We start from the raw sequence: 17529 nt of genomic DNA, 5'->3' as shown, positions 1-17529 counted from the left end.
AAGAGATACAGGCCAGGTATGGTTGTAGTCCTGTACTGTTTATCACTTTGAGATAGTGCTGAAAAGGGTGAGTTTATTAATACATACTCCATGAAGTTGTAAGCAAGGGGTGGTGGCATGGAGATGTCTTGAGTGTCAGTGCCTGGATCTTCTGCCAGGATGTGTATGATTCAAGGAAGATGGAAGCAGTGAACAAGCACTATACACCTGTTTGCAGGCATAAAATTTCAACCATCCCAAGTTCCAAAGGAAAAGCCACAGCCAACTTTCAGTTCAAAAATTATATTAAATATAAAATAACCAATTAATGCATTTACAGAAAAATTAAAACCATTATGAAAGTAACCACTTTCATACAGTTTGCAAAAAAAACTGAAGGAAGGATTAAGTTAAGGCACAGTGAGTAATACAGCATATTATACAAAGAAGTTTAACCCCAAGGCAGTGAGAGTATACCAGACAGTAGGGACAGAAGAAAACAAACACAACTGACATTAATTTCATGGCAGAAAAGCAAAGCATCTTTCAGCTCTAAGTTTTTCCACTACTGAGCTAAGTGAAGCTTTCTCTTTGCCACAGTACAATAAGAACTCCCAATATTTTTCTATGTGTTCCCCAGGTACTGATCCATGCTCTTCCTTGCAGATGTTCAGGGTGGAATGATTTTACACAGCTATCAACAACCTCTGTATTATCATTCAAAACAAGGTAAAGAACAGAGCATCAAAACAGATGACTGAATCTTTCTCAGAAGATCTGCTGTAGTGTAGAAGGATGACGCACATGAGAGAAGAAACAATCTGTGCTATATAGGATACTAGTTCAGAGAGCTATCTGAAATACATAACTGAGCTCTGCAAACTAATGCCCAAGGTTCCTGGCCTGTGCTGTTCCAGGAGGCTCCTTGGTTAGCTAGTAGTGGAAACAAGGCTGGGGAAGTATGATGACATCCAACAGAAAAATTCACTGAAGGTTCTTGAAATTTTTGAATTCTCAAGGACAGAAACAATTTTCAAATGGTTACTACATATTATAAGTTTTCTGCTCATCTATCTACAACTATTCTGCAAAGGAAGTGACTGGGACAGTTACTTATTTCCCTGCTTGCAGCAGTGACTCCTGATTGTCCCAATATAAACCATTCACCTTTTGCAATTTAGAACTAGGATCACAGTCATTGCAATAAATTCCTTTAATTGGTTACTGGGGGTAGTTAAAACTGGAGTGAAACTGCATTTCACTTAAAAAAGAATGAGTTTTGTTTCAATACTGAAACAAGGGTTTTGTTTGTTTGTTTGTTTGTTTCATTTAAAAGAAGATACATAAGCCCGATTTTATAATTTCCAGTTATTTATGAATTCTGCACTAGGGAGGAAGAGATACCTGCAGTAGCACATTCCTTACTCATAACATTAAACAAACTGCCTGTTCAGGTTAATTGTACACTGATTCAGGTATCGTATGACAAAAAGGAAAAAAAAAAAGGTGTAGTTACGAGTTGTTACCCTACACAATGTCTACCCCATTCACTGTAATTTAGCAAGACTTGAGTTTACTCTCCCTGCCAATTCAGAGCAAGCATGTAAAGAAGTATCTGAACAGGTGGCTCACTATTAATTCTTGGATCTAGAGGGACAGCATCTTATGCAGATGCTACTTCTGTACTTGATGATAGCACTAAATGGAACAGCTGAGCAGTATCAGCTTCCAATAGTGCTGGTACTATTACCTATGTACTCAGGGATGTTTATAGCCTCCTTTAAAGTTTAGAGTAATAATAAAGTGTTTCATTGGGCCCTTAAATCTAATTAACATTAAATCTAACATCTCTTGTGTCAGTAACAGAAAGACACATGCACACAGTAGTGACAACAAATAAGGGGAATTCTGAAGCTACTATGACTTGTGAGTTACAGGATATCGATTCCTATTAATCTATTCATAAAGAGCCAAGTTGCAAACAGTGTACAAATCAGAAATAGGTGTTCAGAAGTAGGAAAGAGTACTACATCTGCAATCCACAGTGCCAGACAACAATTTAAATGTTTTACTTGCTTTACAAGAAATTCAATTTTAGACCAAACGTTTGTAGCCCAATTTTCGTTTTAACCGAAGTGCCAATTTGGCAGAATGCCTCAGCCTTTATTAGGCTGACAGAAGGAAGAGACATCACTTAGCTCTCTCCTGATCACTCAGAATGCTAAAAGTTGTATTACACTGAACAAGTATAATCCTATTTTTCTGCTTGTACCCAGACTGTGACACCTGACACTTCCTATTTCCTACAGTACACAGAGCTTTTCACTTAAGTAGGGACAGAAACTACATCTTGCTTATTTTCCACAACAGACTGGCAATCTCCCTCATTTTCAAAGTTTACATTCACAAAGGAAGTACTTGTTGTTGCTTCAGGCTGGTCTGTTTGGACAGGAGCCTCAGCCTGTGGCTTGTCCTGCTGCTCCTGATGCTGTCTTTCTGCTTCTTCTGACATCCTGTTTTCCTGTTCCTCCTCTTCTTCCTAAAATAAACAACCAGGTTCATAAGCTACTGATTCATTGAAGTAAATAAGGCTTATATTCTGTAGGAACATATCAGTTCCCATTACAAGACACAAATATTTGTTCTGCTTAATAACAGTCACTAGCTTATCGTAATTCCACAATTCCCATTAAGGAAAAAAAAAATACCACCAAAAGTGAAGGATTGAACTGTGTCCCACCAACACAGAAAAAATGATGTGTGTCTAGATAAGCAGTCTTTAGTAAACAACAGTAGTGATAGGTCTACTTTCTATGATGCATTTCAATGCTATTTTAATAATAAAAAGCTATTGAAATAAAATAAGTGTTAAAAGTGTTAAAGCTTTAAGTTTTTTTTGCATAAAGCATTGGCTACCTATCATTCATTTTCAGTTAGTTTTGAATAAATGGTAACGTAATGTTCAATTTCCCTTTGAATTCAGAGTTAGAAAGTACACCTACTTTAACCAAATAAAGTGAGGCAGCTGCCTCCTTAGAGTGTTCCTTTCAACTTTCTTATGCTTTTGACTTAAAAATGTGTTGCAGAAGAGAAGCAAACAGAGCAGTGGTCAGGACCCAACCAATTCTAAGACCAACAATCTGATGAGAAAATGCTCACGGACAAGCAAGCATAAATCATGGATCAGGTGAAACTGAAGGTGAGCTGAAACAGACATTCTGAAACTTAACTTCATTTCAGTAATCAGTGTAGGAATACAGATTTTATTTTTGAAAATGCCAGGGAAAATAAGTAGGGAGAAGAAAAGGTTAAGGAACCCAATCTCACACACATACCTCTTTCTTCATTCTGTAATACTCATCGATGGCATATTGGTATTTTGGAGTGCTTATTCCCAAAACAGATGCAATCTTTTCTCCAAGGAAATCACACACTGAAAACAAACAGAAGTTGATAAATGATTAATATATACAAGACAGTTGTTGAACAGAGTTTCACTGTAAAAGGTGTCAGCTTTCCTGAACGGTTTTCCATCGTTGTACATCACTCAAAAGAGAAAATCTGCTATACTAAGCTACTTATATATTAGCTTAATATATTAATAACTGCTCTTTAAAAAAGAGAATGAACAAAAAAAGAATATGGAAATGAATGAAAACCTTGGTAGTGGTAGTGTTTGCATTCTAACAGCTTTAGCTTTGCATCTAGGATGCCGGGGCATCCATTAAAATTTAAGCTTTCAACTGAAATTTAACTGAAGATTAGATAAAAACATATGGCTACCAACTATACTGGTCCTTCAGTCTAATGATACCAGAAAAGTTATTTAATGATAGATGTACACTTTAATCCAGTATCAGTTTTAGCGATGCTCTGTGTTGCATACTGATGGATTGATAAAATGTATAGATTTTAGCTGTCTCAGTTTTCAAGGCTACATAGAATCATATAGATACATGTAGGATTACTTTGCCAAAACATGTAGTGAAGTCAGAAGGACGGCACAGGTGGGCTTCGATGACGGTTAAAGCACTATTGCTTCAATAAAAGCAAACAAGAAATCAAATATACAGCACTTCAAATTACAAATCTGCCCTTAGGATGCAAATAAATTACTCAGTCATCTTCATTGAAAACAGAAGTTATCAACTGAATGGTTCTGTGACTGTACAGTCATTTTATAGATAACCTTACAGACAGAGCTCTTTCAAAAAATCAGTTCAAATGGCAAATACAGGAGGGAAAATTTAAGAGGGAAGAAGGAAGTCTAGCAGTCCTCAAACTCATAAAAGACTTCTGGAAAAAAAAAAAAAAGAGAGCAATATCTACCTTTGTGAATGAGGAAAAGATACAGCAATGAACAGGACTGTAGTGTAAAGTGTTTCTAAAAATAATAATAGTTTAATCAATAGGATAGACTGCCAATAGTCTTTTAAATACTCACAGTCAGGCTGTACAGTGATGGAAATCCCACAGATATTTGTCAACATACAATACAAAATACTTCACACATTGGGAAGAACACAGACTAGAACAAGCATTCTAAAAACTTAGCAAATTTTTATGAAGTCCACAGGTCAAAGAAACTTCTGTGTAGTGAGTTTAAGACTCTAGACAATAAGTCCTATTTTTGTCTATCTTGCAACCTCAGCAGTCTGTTGAAAAGTACAAGACTAGGTATACTCTTAGAATACCTGCCAGTTGTCTTAGTAAAATCTGATGATTTAGTTAGATGAAAAATTCTTTCCAAATAATATCACTCAAAATGATTCCATAAAAGACTTAATAGGAAGCTGATATGCTCCCTTGCCAACATCATCATAACTCCACATGGAGAAAAACAGAAAAATAAAAGTGTTCAGCAAAAGGATTCATGCTTCATACAACAGTTGTTGATTGAAAATTAATTAAATAAATAAACAAACAAATAACATGAGTGCCTAAAGCAAGGGGAAAACACCACAATCTCATTTATACTTTTGAAAAAAAAAAAGACCCGTAGACTACAAAGATTATTTACAGTCTCTCAGAGTGACTCAATATTCTTCCATGTGTTTAATTAAGAATTAAGCAAATCAGTACCTGATAAGGTTGATGTGGCAACTCTCAGCATATGAAACCATAAGTAGGGTCCCCATGTGAGCGTTGTCTGTAACCACAAAAACAGTACCAACATGTATAGCTGTATGTTAAAGATACATATTAAGACATGCAAATGTTCAAATAGATCTAGAACAAAATCTGCAATGGCACCTGTTTGCAGCTACCACAATATTTTTGCTTTACAGTAAGTATAGACCAGGCATACCTGAAGCAAGATATCACTACAAGATATAAAAAATAACCATGGTTTACATCTGGGAACATTATTTTCACCTTCTTTGTTTCCTGCTTCCAGACTTGGGAAGCAACAAGCATCCAGTTCAATCCCAAGATATTTCCTATAACTATGAAGACCTTTTCATTATGTTCTGAATTCTGTCAGACCAAGCAGAAAACTGTGCTAACCAAATATTCTCTGATTATAATAATGAGAGAAGCAAAAAAAGTCTGTGAGGAAAAAGATGGGGGTGCCGCCATTTGTTTAAGAGCAGCTGGAGTTCATGGAGCTCTGCCCGGGCATGGATAAGGGCCAGCCGAGAGCTTACAGGTAAGGATTAAAGCATTATGGTTGACATTGTAGCATGTGCTACAATACAGATGATGACCAGGAAGAACAAATGCATGAGGCCTGCTTCACACAGTTAGAAACAGTCTCAGTGGTGACTTCCATCACCTTAACACCTGCTGGAGGAACAACACAGGAGGGCATAAACCCAGCATGGTTCTGACACAATTTCTTGACACAAGTAACAGAGGAAACAAGAGGTGCACTGGACCTCATGTTCACCAATGAGGAAAGCCTCACTGGGGATAGGAAGGGTTGAGGCAACATCGGTTGCAGTGATCATGAGATGATGAAGTTCAGAATGCTGAGAGGAAGGGGCCAAGCAAAAAGTAAAATCATACCTCTGGGGTTCAGAACAGACTTTGGCCTCTTCAGGGATCTGCTTGGAAAAGGCCCATGGGAAAAGGCCCTAGAGGGAAGAGGGGTCCAAGAAAGCTAGCTGACATTCAAAAATCATCTACTCCAAGCTCACAGGCAATCCATCCCAACAAGTAGGAAGTCAGGCAAAAATGCAAGCAGGCCTGTCTTGATAAACAAGGAGCTCCTGGCAAAACTCAGCTGTAAAAAGGGAATATACAGAAGGTAGAAGCAGAGACAAGTAACACTGGAGAAATATAAAGCATTCTGAGCATTCAGAGACAGAATTAGGAAAGCTGAAGCACACCAGGAGTTGAATCTAGCAAGAAATGTTAGAGGCAGCAGGAAGTGCTTCTGTAAATACATAAGGGGCAAGAGGAAGATGCAAGCTTACTGCAGAAGGGGGCGGAGGTTCTGATGACACAAGACACGGAAAAATCTGTGGTAGTGAAAACTGCCTTCATCCCACATTTCCTTGTAAGACTGGACTTCAGAAATCTAAAGAACAAGGAGCAAGGTGCGGTGTAAGAAAGACAGTACAAGAGGATCTGCATCCAGAATACTTAAGCAAACTGGACACAGGTAAGTTTGTGAACCCTAATGGGATACAAAAGATGTGAAGGGACTGGAACATCTTCTATGTGAAGGAAGAATGAGAGAGATGGGGCTGTTCTGCACTGAATAGACTCTGGGGAAATCTCATCCATGAGTACAATCTGTCAAGCAAGAAGCTCAAGCTAGCAGGCACAAATAAAACAGATGGCTACATATTTTTGGCAACGGACATTAAAAATATCCTGCCAAGGTAAAAGTGTAAGCAAAACCAGCTGCTATCCTGCTTATACAAAAGCCCTCCAGCTTGTTGATTACGTACGCAGTTGGCAGATAAGCTAACGACAATCATTTCTCAGTTTGTTCAGTTGAAGAACTCAAAAAAAAAAAAAAAAAGTGCTGGAAAGGCTCATTGCCACAGGTGCAAATAATGGCATTGACAAGCCTTTGTACAGTCCTTCATAACGAGGTGACGAGGTCAGAAAGCACTCACAGAGCGCACAGAACAAACAAAAGCCTGCTGTGCAGCAGTAAGTAAGAAGCTACAAGAGCCCCTTTAACATTTAAGGACAAAAAGAGAAGCTGAGCTTCAATGTGACAGAAGTAAATCAGACACAGAGTATTCTAATGTCCTATTGCAGTACCACAAACATTAAATTTGAGTTCCTGCTGGCACAAAGATGCTTTCTATTTCTGCTATTCCCCCACCACAATTAAAGATCAGTTTGCTATGTTAGAAGTAATTCTAAGTTCAACTTTGTACAAACGTCTGCTTCCTACAACGTGTCTCTGGCCTAGCTAGATATTTCTTCACTCATTCCAATATTTTTGTGCCAGTTCTGGTAGTTTAAAAAAGGAACATTCTTTCAAGTGTCTCAAAAGGCAATACAAAGCCAAAAGAAACCATGTAATGAAGTTGAAAGAGCTTTAAACTAGCTACGAAGAGGGAAGGGGACAAAACAGGCCTCTCAAGAGATGAGCCTAGGGGAACGTTGCTTGAGCTGGGGGTGAGGCAGATGACTCGACTGAAATACATCTATACCAATGCACGCAGCATGAGGAACAAGCAGGAAGAGTTGGAAGCGATTATGAGTCAGGCTGATTATGACCTTGTTACTATCACCGAAACATGGTGGGACCACTCCCATGACTGGAGTGCTGCGATAGATGGCTACAAGCTCTTCAGAAGGGATAGACAAGGCAAGAAGTGTGGTGGTGTGGCCTTTTATATTAAGGACTGTTTCCATGCTGAAGAGCTTGGGTTTGGGAATGACAGAGTGGAGTGTCTATGGATAAGGATCAGGGGGAAGGCCTGTAAGGGCAACATCTTGGTGGGGGTCTGTTATAGACCGCCTAATCAGGATGAAGAGTTGGATGAGGCATTCTCAGCTTGTGGAAGTCACACGATCGCCAGTGCTTGTTCTCATGGGAGACTTTAACTTCCCTGATATATGTTGGAAATATAATACAGCACAGAGGAAGCAGTCCAGGAGGTTTCTAGACTGCGTGGAAGATAGCTTCCTTATGCAACTGGTAGGAGAGCCTACCAGGAGTGGTGCCCTGCTAGACCTGCTTTTTGCTAACAGAGAAGGACTGGTGGGAGAAGTGAAGGTTGGGGACTGTCTTGGGCAGAGCAACCATGGAATTGTAGAATTCTCTATTCTTGGAGAAGTCAAAAGAGTAACCAGTAAAACTACTTTCTTGAACTTCCAGAGGGCGGACTTTGATCTGTTCAGGGCACTTGTAGCGCGGTGTCCAGGAAGCCTGAACACTTATCAAGACGGAAATCTTAAAGGCGCAAGAACAGGCTGTCTCTGAGTGCCGTAAGGCGGGCCGTAGGGGAAGACGACTGGTGTGGATGAGCCGGGGACTATTGTTGAGACTCAGGGAGAAAAAGAGATTCTATGTCCTCTGGAAGAAGGGGCAGGCTACTGGGGGAATTACAAGGGAGTAGCTAATGTATACAGGGAGGAAGTTAGGAAGGCAAAAGCCCAACTTGAACTCAGATTGGCCACTGTAGTAAAAGACAATAAAAAATCCTTTTATAAATATATCAGTGGCAAAAGAAGAACCAAGGACACTTCTCATCCTGTACTTGATGCAGCAGGGAACGTGGCCACTGAGGACAAGGAGAAGGCTGAGGTTCTTCTTTACAACTGCTTTTAATAGCCAGACCGGTCATCCGCTGGGCATTTTATGCCCTGATCTGGAAGTCTGGGACCCTACTCAGAATATACTCTCGGCGATTCAGGTGGAGACAGTCAGAGAGCTTCTCCTCCACATGGTCTGTCACAAGTCCATGGGACCAGATGGGCTACAGCCTCGGGTGCTGAGGGAGCTGGCGGGGGTGATTGCTGAGCCCCTCTTGGCCACCTATCAGCGCTGGGGAAACTGGCTGCCTGTGGTCTGGACAGATATACACTTCTTCGATAAGGAACTGGCTAGAGGGCTGTGCCCAATGGGTAATAGTTAATGGAGTTAAGTCCAGCTGGCGACCTGTTATGAGTGGTGTCCCCCAGGATTCGGTACTGGGGCCCATCTTGTTTAATATATTTACTGACGACCTAGGTGAGGGGATTGAGTGCACCCTTAGTAAGTTTGCAGATGACACCAAATTGGGAGGTGGTGTGGATGTGCCTGAGGGTAGGGAGGCCCTACAGAGGGATCTAGATAAACTGATTGCTGGGCTGAGATGAATGGGATGAGGTTCAACAAGGCCAAGTGTCGGGTCCTGCACTTTGGCCGCAATAACCCCAAGCAGCGTTATACGTTTGGGGTTGAGTGGCTAGATGATTGTGAACAAAGAGACCTGGGGGTGCTGGTTGATGGTTGACTGAACATGAGCCGACAGTGTGCCCAAGTGGCCAAGAGGGCCAACGGCATGCTGGCCTGCATTAGAAATAGTGTGGCCAGCAGGAGCAGGGAGGTGATCATCTCCCACTACTCAGCACTGGTGAGGCCGCACCTTGAGTATTGTGTTCAGTTTTGGGCCCCTCCCTCACAAAGATATTGAGGCCCTGGAGCATGTCCAGAGAAGGGCAACGAAACTGGTGAGGAGTCTGGAGCACAAGTCTTATGAGGAGTGGCTGAGGGAGTTGAGATTGTTTAGTCTGGAGAAGAGGAGGCTCAGGGGAGACCTCATTGCACTCTACAACTTCCTGAAGGGAGGTTGGGGTGATGAGGGGGTTGGCCTCTTCTCCCAGGCAACGAACAGGACCCGGGGAAATGACTGCAAGTTGTATCAGAGGAGTTCTAGGTTAGACAGGAGGAAAAACTTTTTCTCCCAGAGTGGTCAGGCACTGGAATGGCCTGCCCAGAGAGGTCGTTGAGTCACCATCCCTGACAGTGTTCAAGAGGCGTCTGGACGAGGGGCTGCGAGATATGGTTTAGTAGCTTATGGTAGCAGTGGTAATGAGAAGACAGTTGGACTAAATGATCTTATAGGTCGTTTCCAACCTTGCGATTCTGTGATTCTATGATTCAACAGTAAAATGAAATGCCTTGTAGAGTATACACCACTGGGAACAAGCAGGAACATGTGAACACGTCCAGGAGGAATAATTGTTTTTTTTTCTTATTTCCTCAGGGTAAGTTTGGGCAGCTTCTGACAGAACCTCAGATACCCAAGCAAGAAGGCCAAATATGAGGTGAGAAGAGGTATTGGAGAGAACAAGAACCTCATGGGTGATAAGAACATAAATGTTCTGCAAAAGCTGAATACAAACTAATAGTACTATATGAAGTATCTTTGATTTACTGAATGACACTGGAAAATGGTACTGAAGTCAGGTCTTACAGTACCAAAGTCAGTTCAGTATGAACTGCACACCCAGATGTTATGTATCTTCTTTGTCCAGAGAAGTCTTAACATTCACTGTAATCAAAACAAGGACAGATAATACTATATTTCTTGAATGGAATGCAGGACCCTAGTTTTATATGAGGGAACATTTCTTCTATCATCGTTCTCTTAAGTATATGTTTCTACAATGCTTAACTATATTATTTTGCTATCATGATATAATTTTGTTTTTGAAGTTAAAAATATAATGGTTATTTACACTTGATTTTAAATTACAAAACATCCTAATGTACAATTCTAATCTAAAACTCAGCTACAATATGATCTGTCCAAGTCCACGTACAGAAGGTGTCAGCGCACTGCATTTTAAGTAGGAATTAACATCATGAATTCATCCACTGACAAAACCAAGAGGGCTATGATTCAGCAACAGAACATGATATTGTTCCCTAGTATGGTGCTGCTTAAGGGAGCAGACACACTCTGCTGAATTTGCTATATAAACAATCCACATCTATATTTCTTTTGCTAGATTTCAGTCCCGAATTTCAGTCTTGAGCTTTCTAAAGATTGTAGGTTTGCCACTTTGTTTTTTGTTAGGTTGGTTTTGTTTGCTTTGTTTTGTTTGTTTGTTTGGATTGAGTGTGTGTTTTTCCTCAGAGAAAATGGCAAAATGAAATAAAGAATCATTTACTGATTTAAGAAAAAGTAAGTTGTGTTTTATGAGTTAAATATTGCCAGATACTTTCCCATTGTTAACTGTGTCAAGACGCAAGTTTAATGAGTTTAATTACTGATTGCCTTGTCACTGGCATAACAAGTCCTTCAGTGAACGCAGCAGGTGAAACTGCTATCACAAACCGGTTAAAACAAGATTGAGGAACATCAAAAAAAAACATACATCATGTGATAAATAGCAATTATTTGGCAATTTTCCTCCCTCGCTGCCAAATTCTTAAAATAAAATTAGACTTTCTGAGTTCTCAATAGCCTAAAATAATGCTTTTTTGCTATATGAAGTTAAGCTCCTTTTTGACTAGGAGATATCGGAATAATCTTCCTGTAAGAATATCTATTCTGGAGCTGCTGAAATGTTCTCAGGATGAATGCTAAGGTTACAAACATATATAGTTCCTTATAGTTGGTCTGCAAAGGCATTTCTGCCTACTCACCTAATAGGTGAAGGCAACAAAGTGGCAATCTAGGCATAAGCAGAAAGATTAACTTCTGGAGCCCGTAAGGTAAAGGTTTTTGTGGACAGAATTGAAGGAGATTTACAATATATATTACATTTTTTGATAGAAGATTCAGTTATAAACAAAGCATTTTCAAACACCAAAGAGGCAAAGGAGAACACTAATAATAAAAAATCTGTCTTAAAAAAAGAAATCAGAAAAATGTAGTAAGCATGCCCTGTGTTTTGGATTCAGCTCCCTCTCTAAAAACCACAACAGACTGGACATTGATCCATAAGCAGCAATGAACTGAACGCTGACTTACAGAAGCGTCAGAATCACTGCTTCAAAGCAAAACTTAAGACTCACTATCTTATGAGAATTTGTTTTGGGTGGCATCAGCCCATCACACTGAGTTCTTTGGTTGTCATACTATAAGAATACATACATGTTACTTCACTTAGTACAGAAGACATTGCCATTGTCTGCCTAGCTCTGCAGCATAACTAAACCAAGGTATAGCTACTGAAGAAGTTTCTTTACAACACAGCAGAATATTTCTCTTAAGAGTTAGGTTTAAACTCTTAAGTTTAAACTCACTTAGAATCTACTATTATGCCAATACCAGCTGAGCTTTGAATTTTCATGATTTGAAGTTTCTATTCCAAGTATTATGTGCTTTTTCTAAAAATAAATTGGTCCAGGAACAGCTATTATTTGCAACGTACTTTTTAGTATCCCAACCGAGATAACAAGTTTTAGACATGCTGGTCTCAGCAAACTGACTATGTAATTGCTTTTATAGAAATCCTACAATAAAAACATTTTCAAGGCAGCTGTTGGCTAAAACATCAAAGCTCAGCTTGGACTAACATTTCTTCAATTCAGCGGCTCTGTTGGGATACACGAAGCATTCAGCAGATAAGGTAAACTTCACTTAATGGCTACCCTTGGTCTAATCAAGTTTATTCTGCCAAGGTAAAAAAAGGTAAAAAGCAATGCTTAATAAGGCATACTGTGCTCCACAATAAAGTATTCTGCTTTAGAAGGTTCTTTTATTATTAAAAAAAAGTAATAAAAATTAAATATTTCATAAAGTATAGTGGAATACAGCAATTTTATCTGTACCATACAATATGCTTTTTGGTTTCAGAATAAAATTCAAATTAGGAAAGCAGGAGTATGATCCCACAAACTCTTGGCAGTTGTGAACATTTGAGGACTTTTTAGTTAAGTGACCATTTGTACAGCAGTGCGTACTTCTCTGGCCTCACAACACACATATCAAGTTCTGAGAGCCTTCCATTATGCTAATGCAGTGAAATTGTTCTACTGAGGGGAAATGACAGAGAAATTACACAGATCTAGTCGCCTGCTAATCATAACTGAAAAAAATAATAATCTCTGTATGTATCTATGGATATCTGACAGAGCCCTCGTTGTGTGGAACAGATCTGAATCTGAAGATCCATTAATGTTACAGTAATATTCAGTAGGTTTCACAGTACTTGCACTTCCAGAGTAAACCCTTAGGGGGAAGAAAAAAAACATAAAAACACCCAACAGTGTAGCTTAACTGCTATCATTTAGCAATTGTTTATAAGTTAAATATATTTATTTTCAATGATTATGCTTTAATTAACATGTAAACTTGACATGCATTTTTTATACTGATACACCTGCTCTCAGGCTAATGTTACTTTTCTTTGTGTACAAGAAAGAGGTACCAATGCCATCAGTCCATCCAAGTCTGAATGCAACAGCTTGGTACTTGAATCCTTTGGAGTCCCAATCCCAGCTCTCCATAGTCTCATATCAGCTCAATCCTCAAACTATTACTTTTTCTTCAAGCTAAATTAACTTTGCAGAGGGAATAAAGGAGAACTGATTGACAATCCTTCACAAAGCAAACCCCTTGCGGCCACACCACTTCTTCAGAAGAGAAAGAGAACAAAGTCAAACTGTCCACTGAAATCCCTCCTTTTGTATCCCTGGGAAGGATGCACACACAAATAAGTACAGAAGCTAGTCATACAGTAATTAGCAAGCTTTATACACAACATTTCTTAATCTTAATTCCCAAACCATGGTGCACAAGTCATTTCAACAGCATTGCTTATGTCAGGTAAAAAACACCACCAATTTCTGTGTGTGCAGAGACTCTTATCTGAAGTATAAGAACAAGCAGCTCTAAACAGGCATTTGCCTCCAAAGCACAGGCAGGCTGGCTGCTGCACAATGCAGCAACCCCAGTCACCTGACAGTACTCAGCACATGGGGAAAGATCCAGCTGATTTCTGGGACCCCACTTCAAGCTCAGTACAGGGAAACAAGGCCAGGAATGGAGTCCCACAGACAGGCAGGGAACAGGATTATAGACTCAATTTATGGGAAGACAGAATCGTAGGAGGGTAGAGAAGAAATAGTTGGGATACCAGTTTGTGGAGTTGTCATAAAAGAAACACAAGACAATGCCATCAGTCCATCCAAGTCTGAATGCAACAGCTTGGTACTTGAATCCTTTGGAGTCCCAATCCCAGCTCTCCACAGTCTCATATCAGCTCAATCCTCAAACTATTACTTTTTCTTCAAGCTAAATTAACTTTGCAGAGGGAATAAAGGAGAATGTGGCAAATACTTCTAAGATTTCTCATTCCCAGAGCGAATTGAATTAACTCAATCTTTTATACACCATATCAAATTTGTAACATCAAAACTACTGGAAAAAATGCAAGTCGTTATCCAATAAACCAGTAAGCAGAAATGCATCAAGTGAAATACTTACAGGATCTACAGGAGGCAACAGGTCTTTTTTCTCTTGTTCATCTTCCTCTTCATCTGTGCTGTATTCTTCCATTGTTTCTCCACTTGCAAAGTGAATAACCCTCCTTGGAACTTTCTTCTTCTTTCCTATGACACCCAGCTCCACATTCTCAAAGCCTCTATCTCCATTTGTAAGTTGCTACATAGAAGAAAAAAATAAAAATTATCTCAAGTACACTTCTATGCAGTAAGCTGAAAAACTGGACTAAAAAACTTCATGATCTGTTTGAGAGTTTTAGATTGTTTAGTATACATCAGCAATCACCATTAGTACAAGGGCGCATGAAAAAAGCACATTTAATTTAACGGGTAAGGATGAATGAAAAAGAGAAGCGTGGGTTTGTTCTTCCAGTTGCTGAATACTACAATGCAGTCTTCAAGTCTAAGAAAAAGCACTGGCAAAGCTTTACTGCTGGTTCAAAGGCCAGGCCATAATTCTTTAGGATAACACCTCATGTGGACAGAGAATTTTAGTAAGTTTTGTACTGTATCCATCAAAAACAAACCTTCATTTCAGCAGAACATTTAAATACTACTGCAACAAATGTAAAAGGTGTTTTGAAAATACTTCTATAATACAGAGAAGGACACAGAAGAGATGAAATGTTAGTCAGTTGCTTTTAATGTACCATGCAGGTTTTTAAAAAGCACACAATTTCTTGTATTGTAGAAGCGTGTCATAAGGAACTTAGGGAAAGAAATGTATGCATGCATACATAGAACTAACTTTGTTCCCCTTTGACTTTCACATGTTCCAATTTTTGACCACTTGTCTATACAACCTTAGCAGTCTTCACAGATCACAAATCAAAAATATTAGTAAAAATGTGTATTTTTAACATACAGCTGTAGGATTACCCTTAAGCCTAAACACAGTATTGCTCTTCCTGTCACTTATGCTGGGTTCACTAGGAAAACCAATGGGCACAGTGCAGTGGGACAGGTGAAGGTAGGGGGGCAGAACTGCCTCCTTCATTCCAGGCAATAGATTTATCTCATGCCCAGAGAAGAGGGAGGGAATACACCAATCACATGCTATGCCTGGAGAGGGAGCACACACTTTCATCATCCCTTCTAGCCCTCATACTGCAGCTGCAGAAAACTGCAAGTCATTTTGGCTTCCTGTGGTGTTTCTTTAGCTACTGTGGCACATTCTGTGTATGTTTCTGGAGGAACAAAGCAGAATGAAGAGGCAGAATGAAGTTTTCAGTGGTATAATCCAGCTGAAATGGCATTACATTTTCATGCAAAAGCACAAAGCTGACAGCCCTGGGGGGCTAGTGGACTCTGTTGAGTTTCAGTCCTGAAAACAGCAGCAGTAGAACAGCAAATCTACAGAAATCTGAGTGCTGAAAAAGTGGAACAGCCTGAGCACAGGGAACGTCCCTTGTGCTGCTGCGAGGGCAGGCACTGCTCACTGCAAGTTGGTTCTGTGCTTTTTGGAGCACAGAGCACCACAGGTTGCCATCTCATTTTCTTCCACAGGCCTATCCCCACCACCACATTACACAAGTCCTGAAAGCCCTGGCACGTGGCATAACAAACAAATGCTATACAAGCATTTACTGTGGCTTCCATATTGCCAGCAATTAAACACGAGGCTAGTTACCTTTGTACTTTCTGCTTCAGCTTAAGTTGTGAAGATGCTTTGTGACGTCTGTCACGCTATTTCCTTTTCCTTTCAAATGCCCCCTTGGAATTCTTAACTCACTTTGTGACCCTCACACATCTCCCCTGTTGGAAGGTTACATCCCAAAGTGCTGTTCCTCATTACTCCTTTCAACCCGTCTCACCTCAGTTTTTGGCAGAAGCACGCAGAGCTTCAGGGAGCACTTCAGCTGTGCTGGTACAATGCCCAGCACCATGGAATTCCAGCCCACAACCAAAATGCCAAAACAAATAAACTACGATTAAGGATGAAGTCAGGACACCTGCAGCTGGCAGCGCTCAGCACAACTAATACAGGACAATGCAACAACCTCAAGTTTCATTAAGGAGAGGAAAAAGAAAAGCAAATGACAAAGAGGAGAACAGACCACTCACTTTGTCAACCTCCAGTCTGTCAGAACCTGGAGCCACGTACTGAGCTTTTGATCCAAAACGCCAAAGCTCCTGCCTCTCTCACTCCCCCAGAAAAGTAATTAGTTCACAAAGAGCTGCTGGCCTGACGGCACTAGTCAGTAGGAGGCTGTAATACTAATCAAGACACAGTCCTGCCCATGCTATCCTGCCTGCTTGCATTTGTATTATTTTTATTTTTGCTGCATCGTCCTTAACTTTCAAGCGAAATTAAACTGCACGAGTCTTCCACAAGCAGAAAACAATGAATTAAAGGTTGGGAGAGCAGAGCTGTAAAGAAGCCTTCAGAACCACAAGGCTCAGGACGGCAGCGCACAGCCAAGGCGCGGCACGGGAGCACCGAGCGCACAGCCTGAGCAGCAGCCGGAGACTTCGACCGGGCGGATGAGCGCTGTGCAGGTCGAAGTCCGCCCGTGACCCGGTGTCGCGTGCGGCCGAGGCAGGGATCTCTGACACCTCGGCTCTGTCGCTGACACGCTGGCTGGAAGCGGAAAGCCGCCCTGATTCAATATTTATCAGGCGATTTGTAAGGCGTTGTTCGCCCGTGAAACAGAAGACGCCCGCGCTGCAGGCTGTAACTACAGCGCACTGAAGGGCAGAGCCGCTCCGGCTGCTGCCCACACGACCACCGGCCCTCCCGTTGGGCTCGGCCACGCACGGGCCCCGCTCGAGCTTCCCCGGCCTCTCCCCGCTGAGCTCCGGCGGTCCCGCTCACCTGCTCGGGCTCCATGGCGCAGGCGGCGGCCGCGGGGCCGGCGGCGGGAGCGCAGTAGAGGGTGATGGCGGACAGCCCCTGCTCCATCCTCCCGCCCGCCGCGGCGCCGGGGGAGGGCGGCAGCAGCCCGCCGCGGCCCAGGGAGGCGAGCAACCGGGCGGCGCCGCCCGTCACACCGCCTGGCGGGGCGGAGCGCTGAGAGAGGGCCGCTGGGGCCTGGTGGGTCCCGTCGCGTTCCTGTCCCTAGGCCGCTGCCCGGGGAAGGGGGAAACGCGGTGGGCCTGGGCGCCTTCGCGAGCCACACCTCGGGCATCGCGTCCTCCAACTGCGGCAGTCAGAGCCAGGAGAGCCTGAGAGGAAAAGTACAGGGGATGACTAC

At 41.4% G+C, this 17529-nt stretch overlaps 1 protein-coding gene across 1 annotated transcript; it reads right to left on the bottom strand.

Moving 5' to 3' along the window:
* Positions 1–266: 266 nt before the first annotated feature.
* FAM177A1 (family with sequence similarity 177 member A1) lies at positions 267–17363 on the bottom strand. The gene is made up of 5 exons (XM_010711671.4): positions 17151–17363; positions 14319–14495; positions 5062–5128; positions 3315–3412; positions 267–2518 (listed from the first exon to the last, which is right to left on the bottom strand). Exons 1-5 carry the CDS (start codon positions 17235–17237, stop codon positions 2306–2308), a joined length of 642 nt encoding a protein of 213 aa, XP_010709973.3. The 5' UTR covers positions 17238–17363; the 3' UTR covers positions 267–2305.
* Between the last annotated feature and the right edge of the window lie 166 nt (positions 17364–17529).

Source organism: Meleagris gallopavo, chromosome 5 (genome assembly GCF_905368555.1).
Source record: "Meleagris gallopavo chromosome 5, MGAL_WU_HG_1.1, whole genome shotgun sequence".
Classification (NCBI taxonomy): domain Eukaryota; kingdom Metazoa; phylum Chordata; class Aves; order Galliformes; family Phasianidae; genus Meleagris; species Meleagris gallopavo.
The sequence above is the reverse complement of the archived record's forward strand: the minus strand, read 5'-3'. Positions and strand labels throughout refer to the sequence as shown.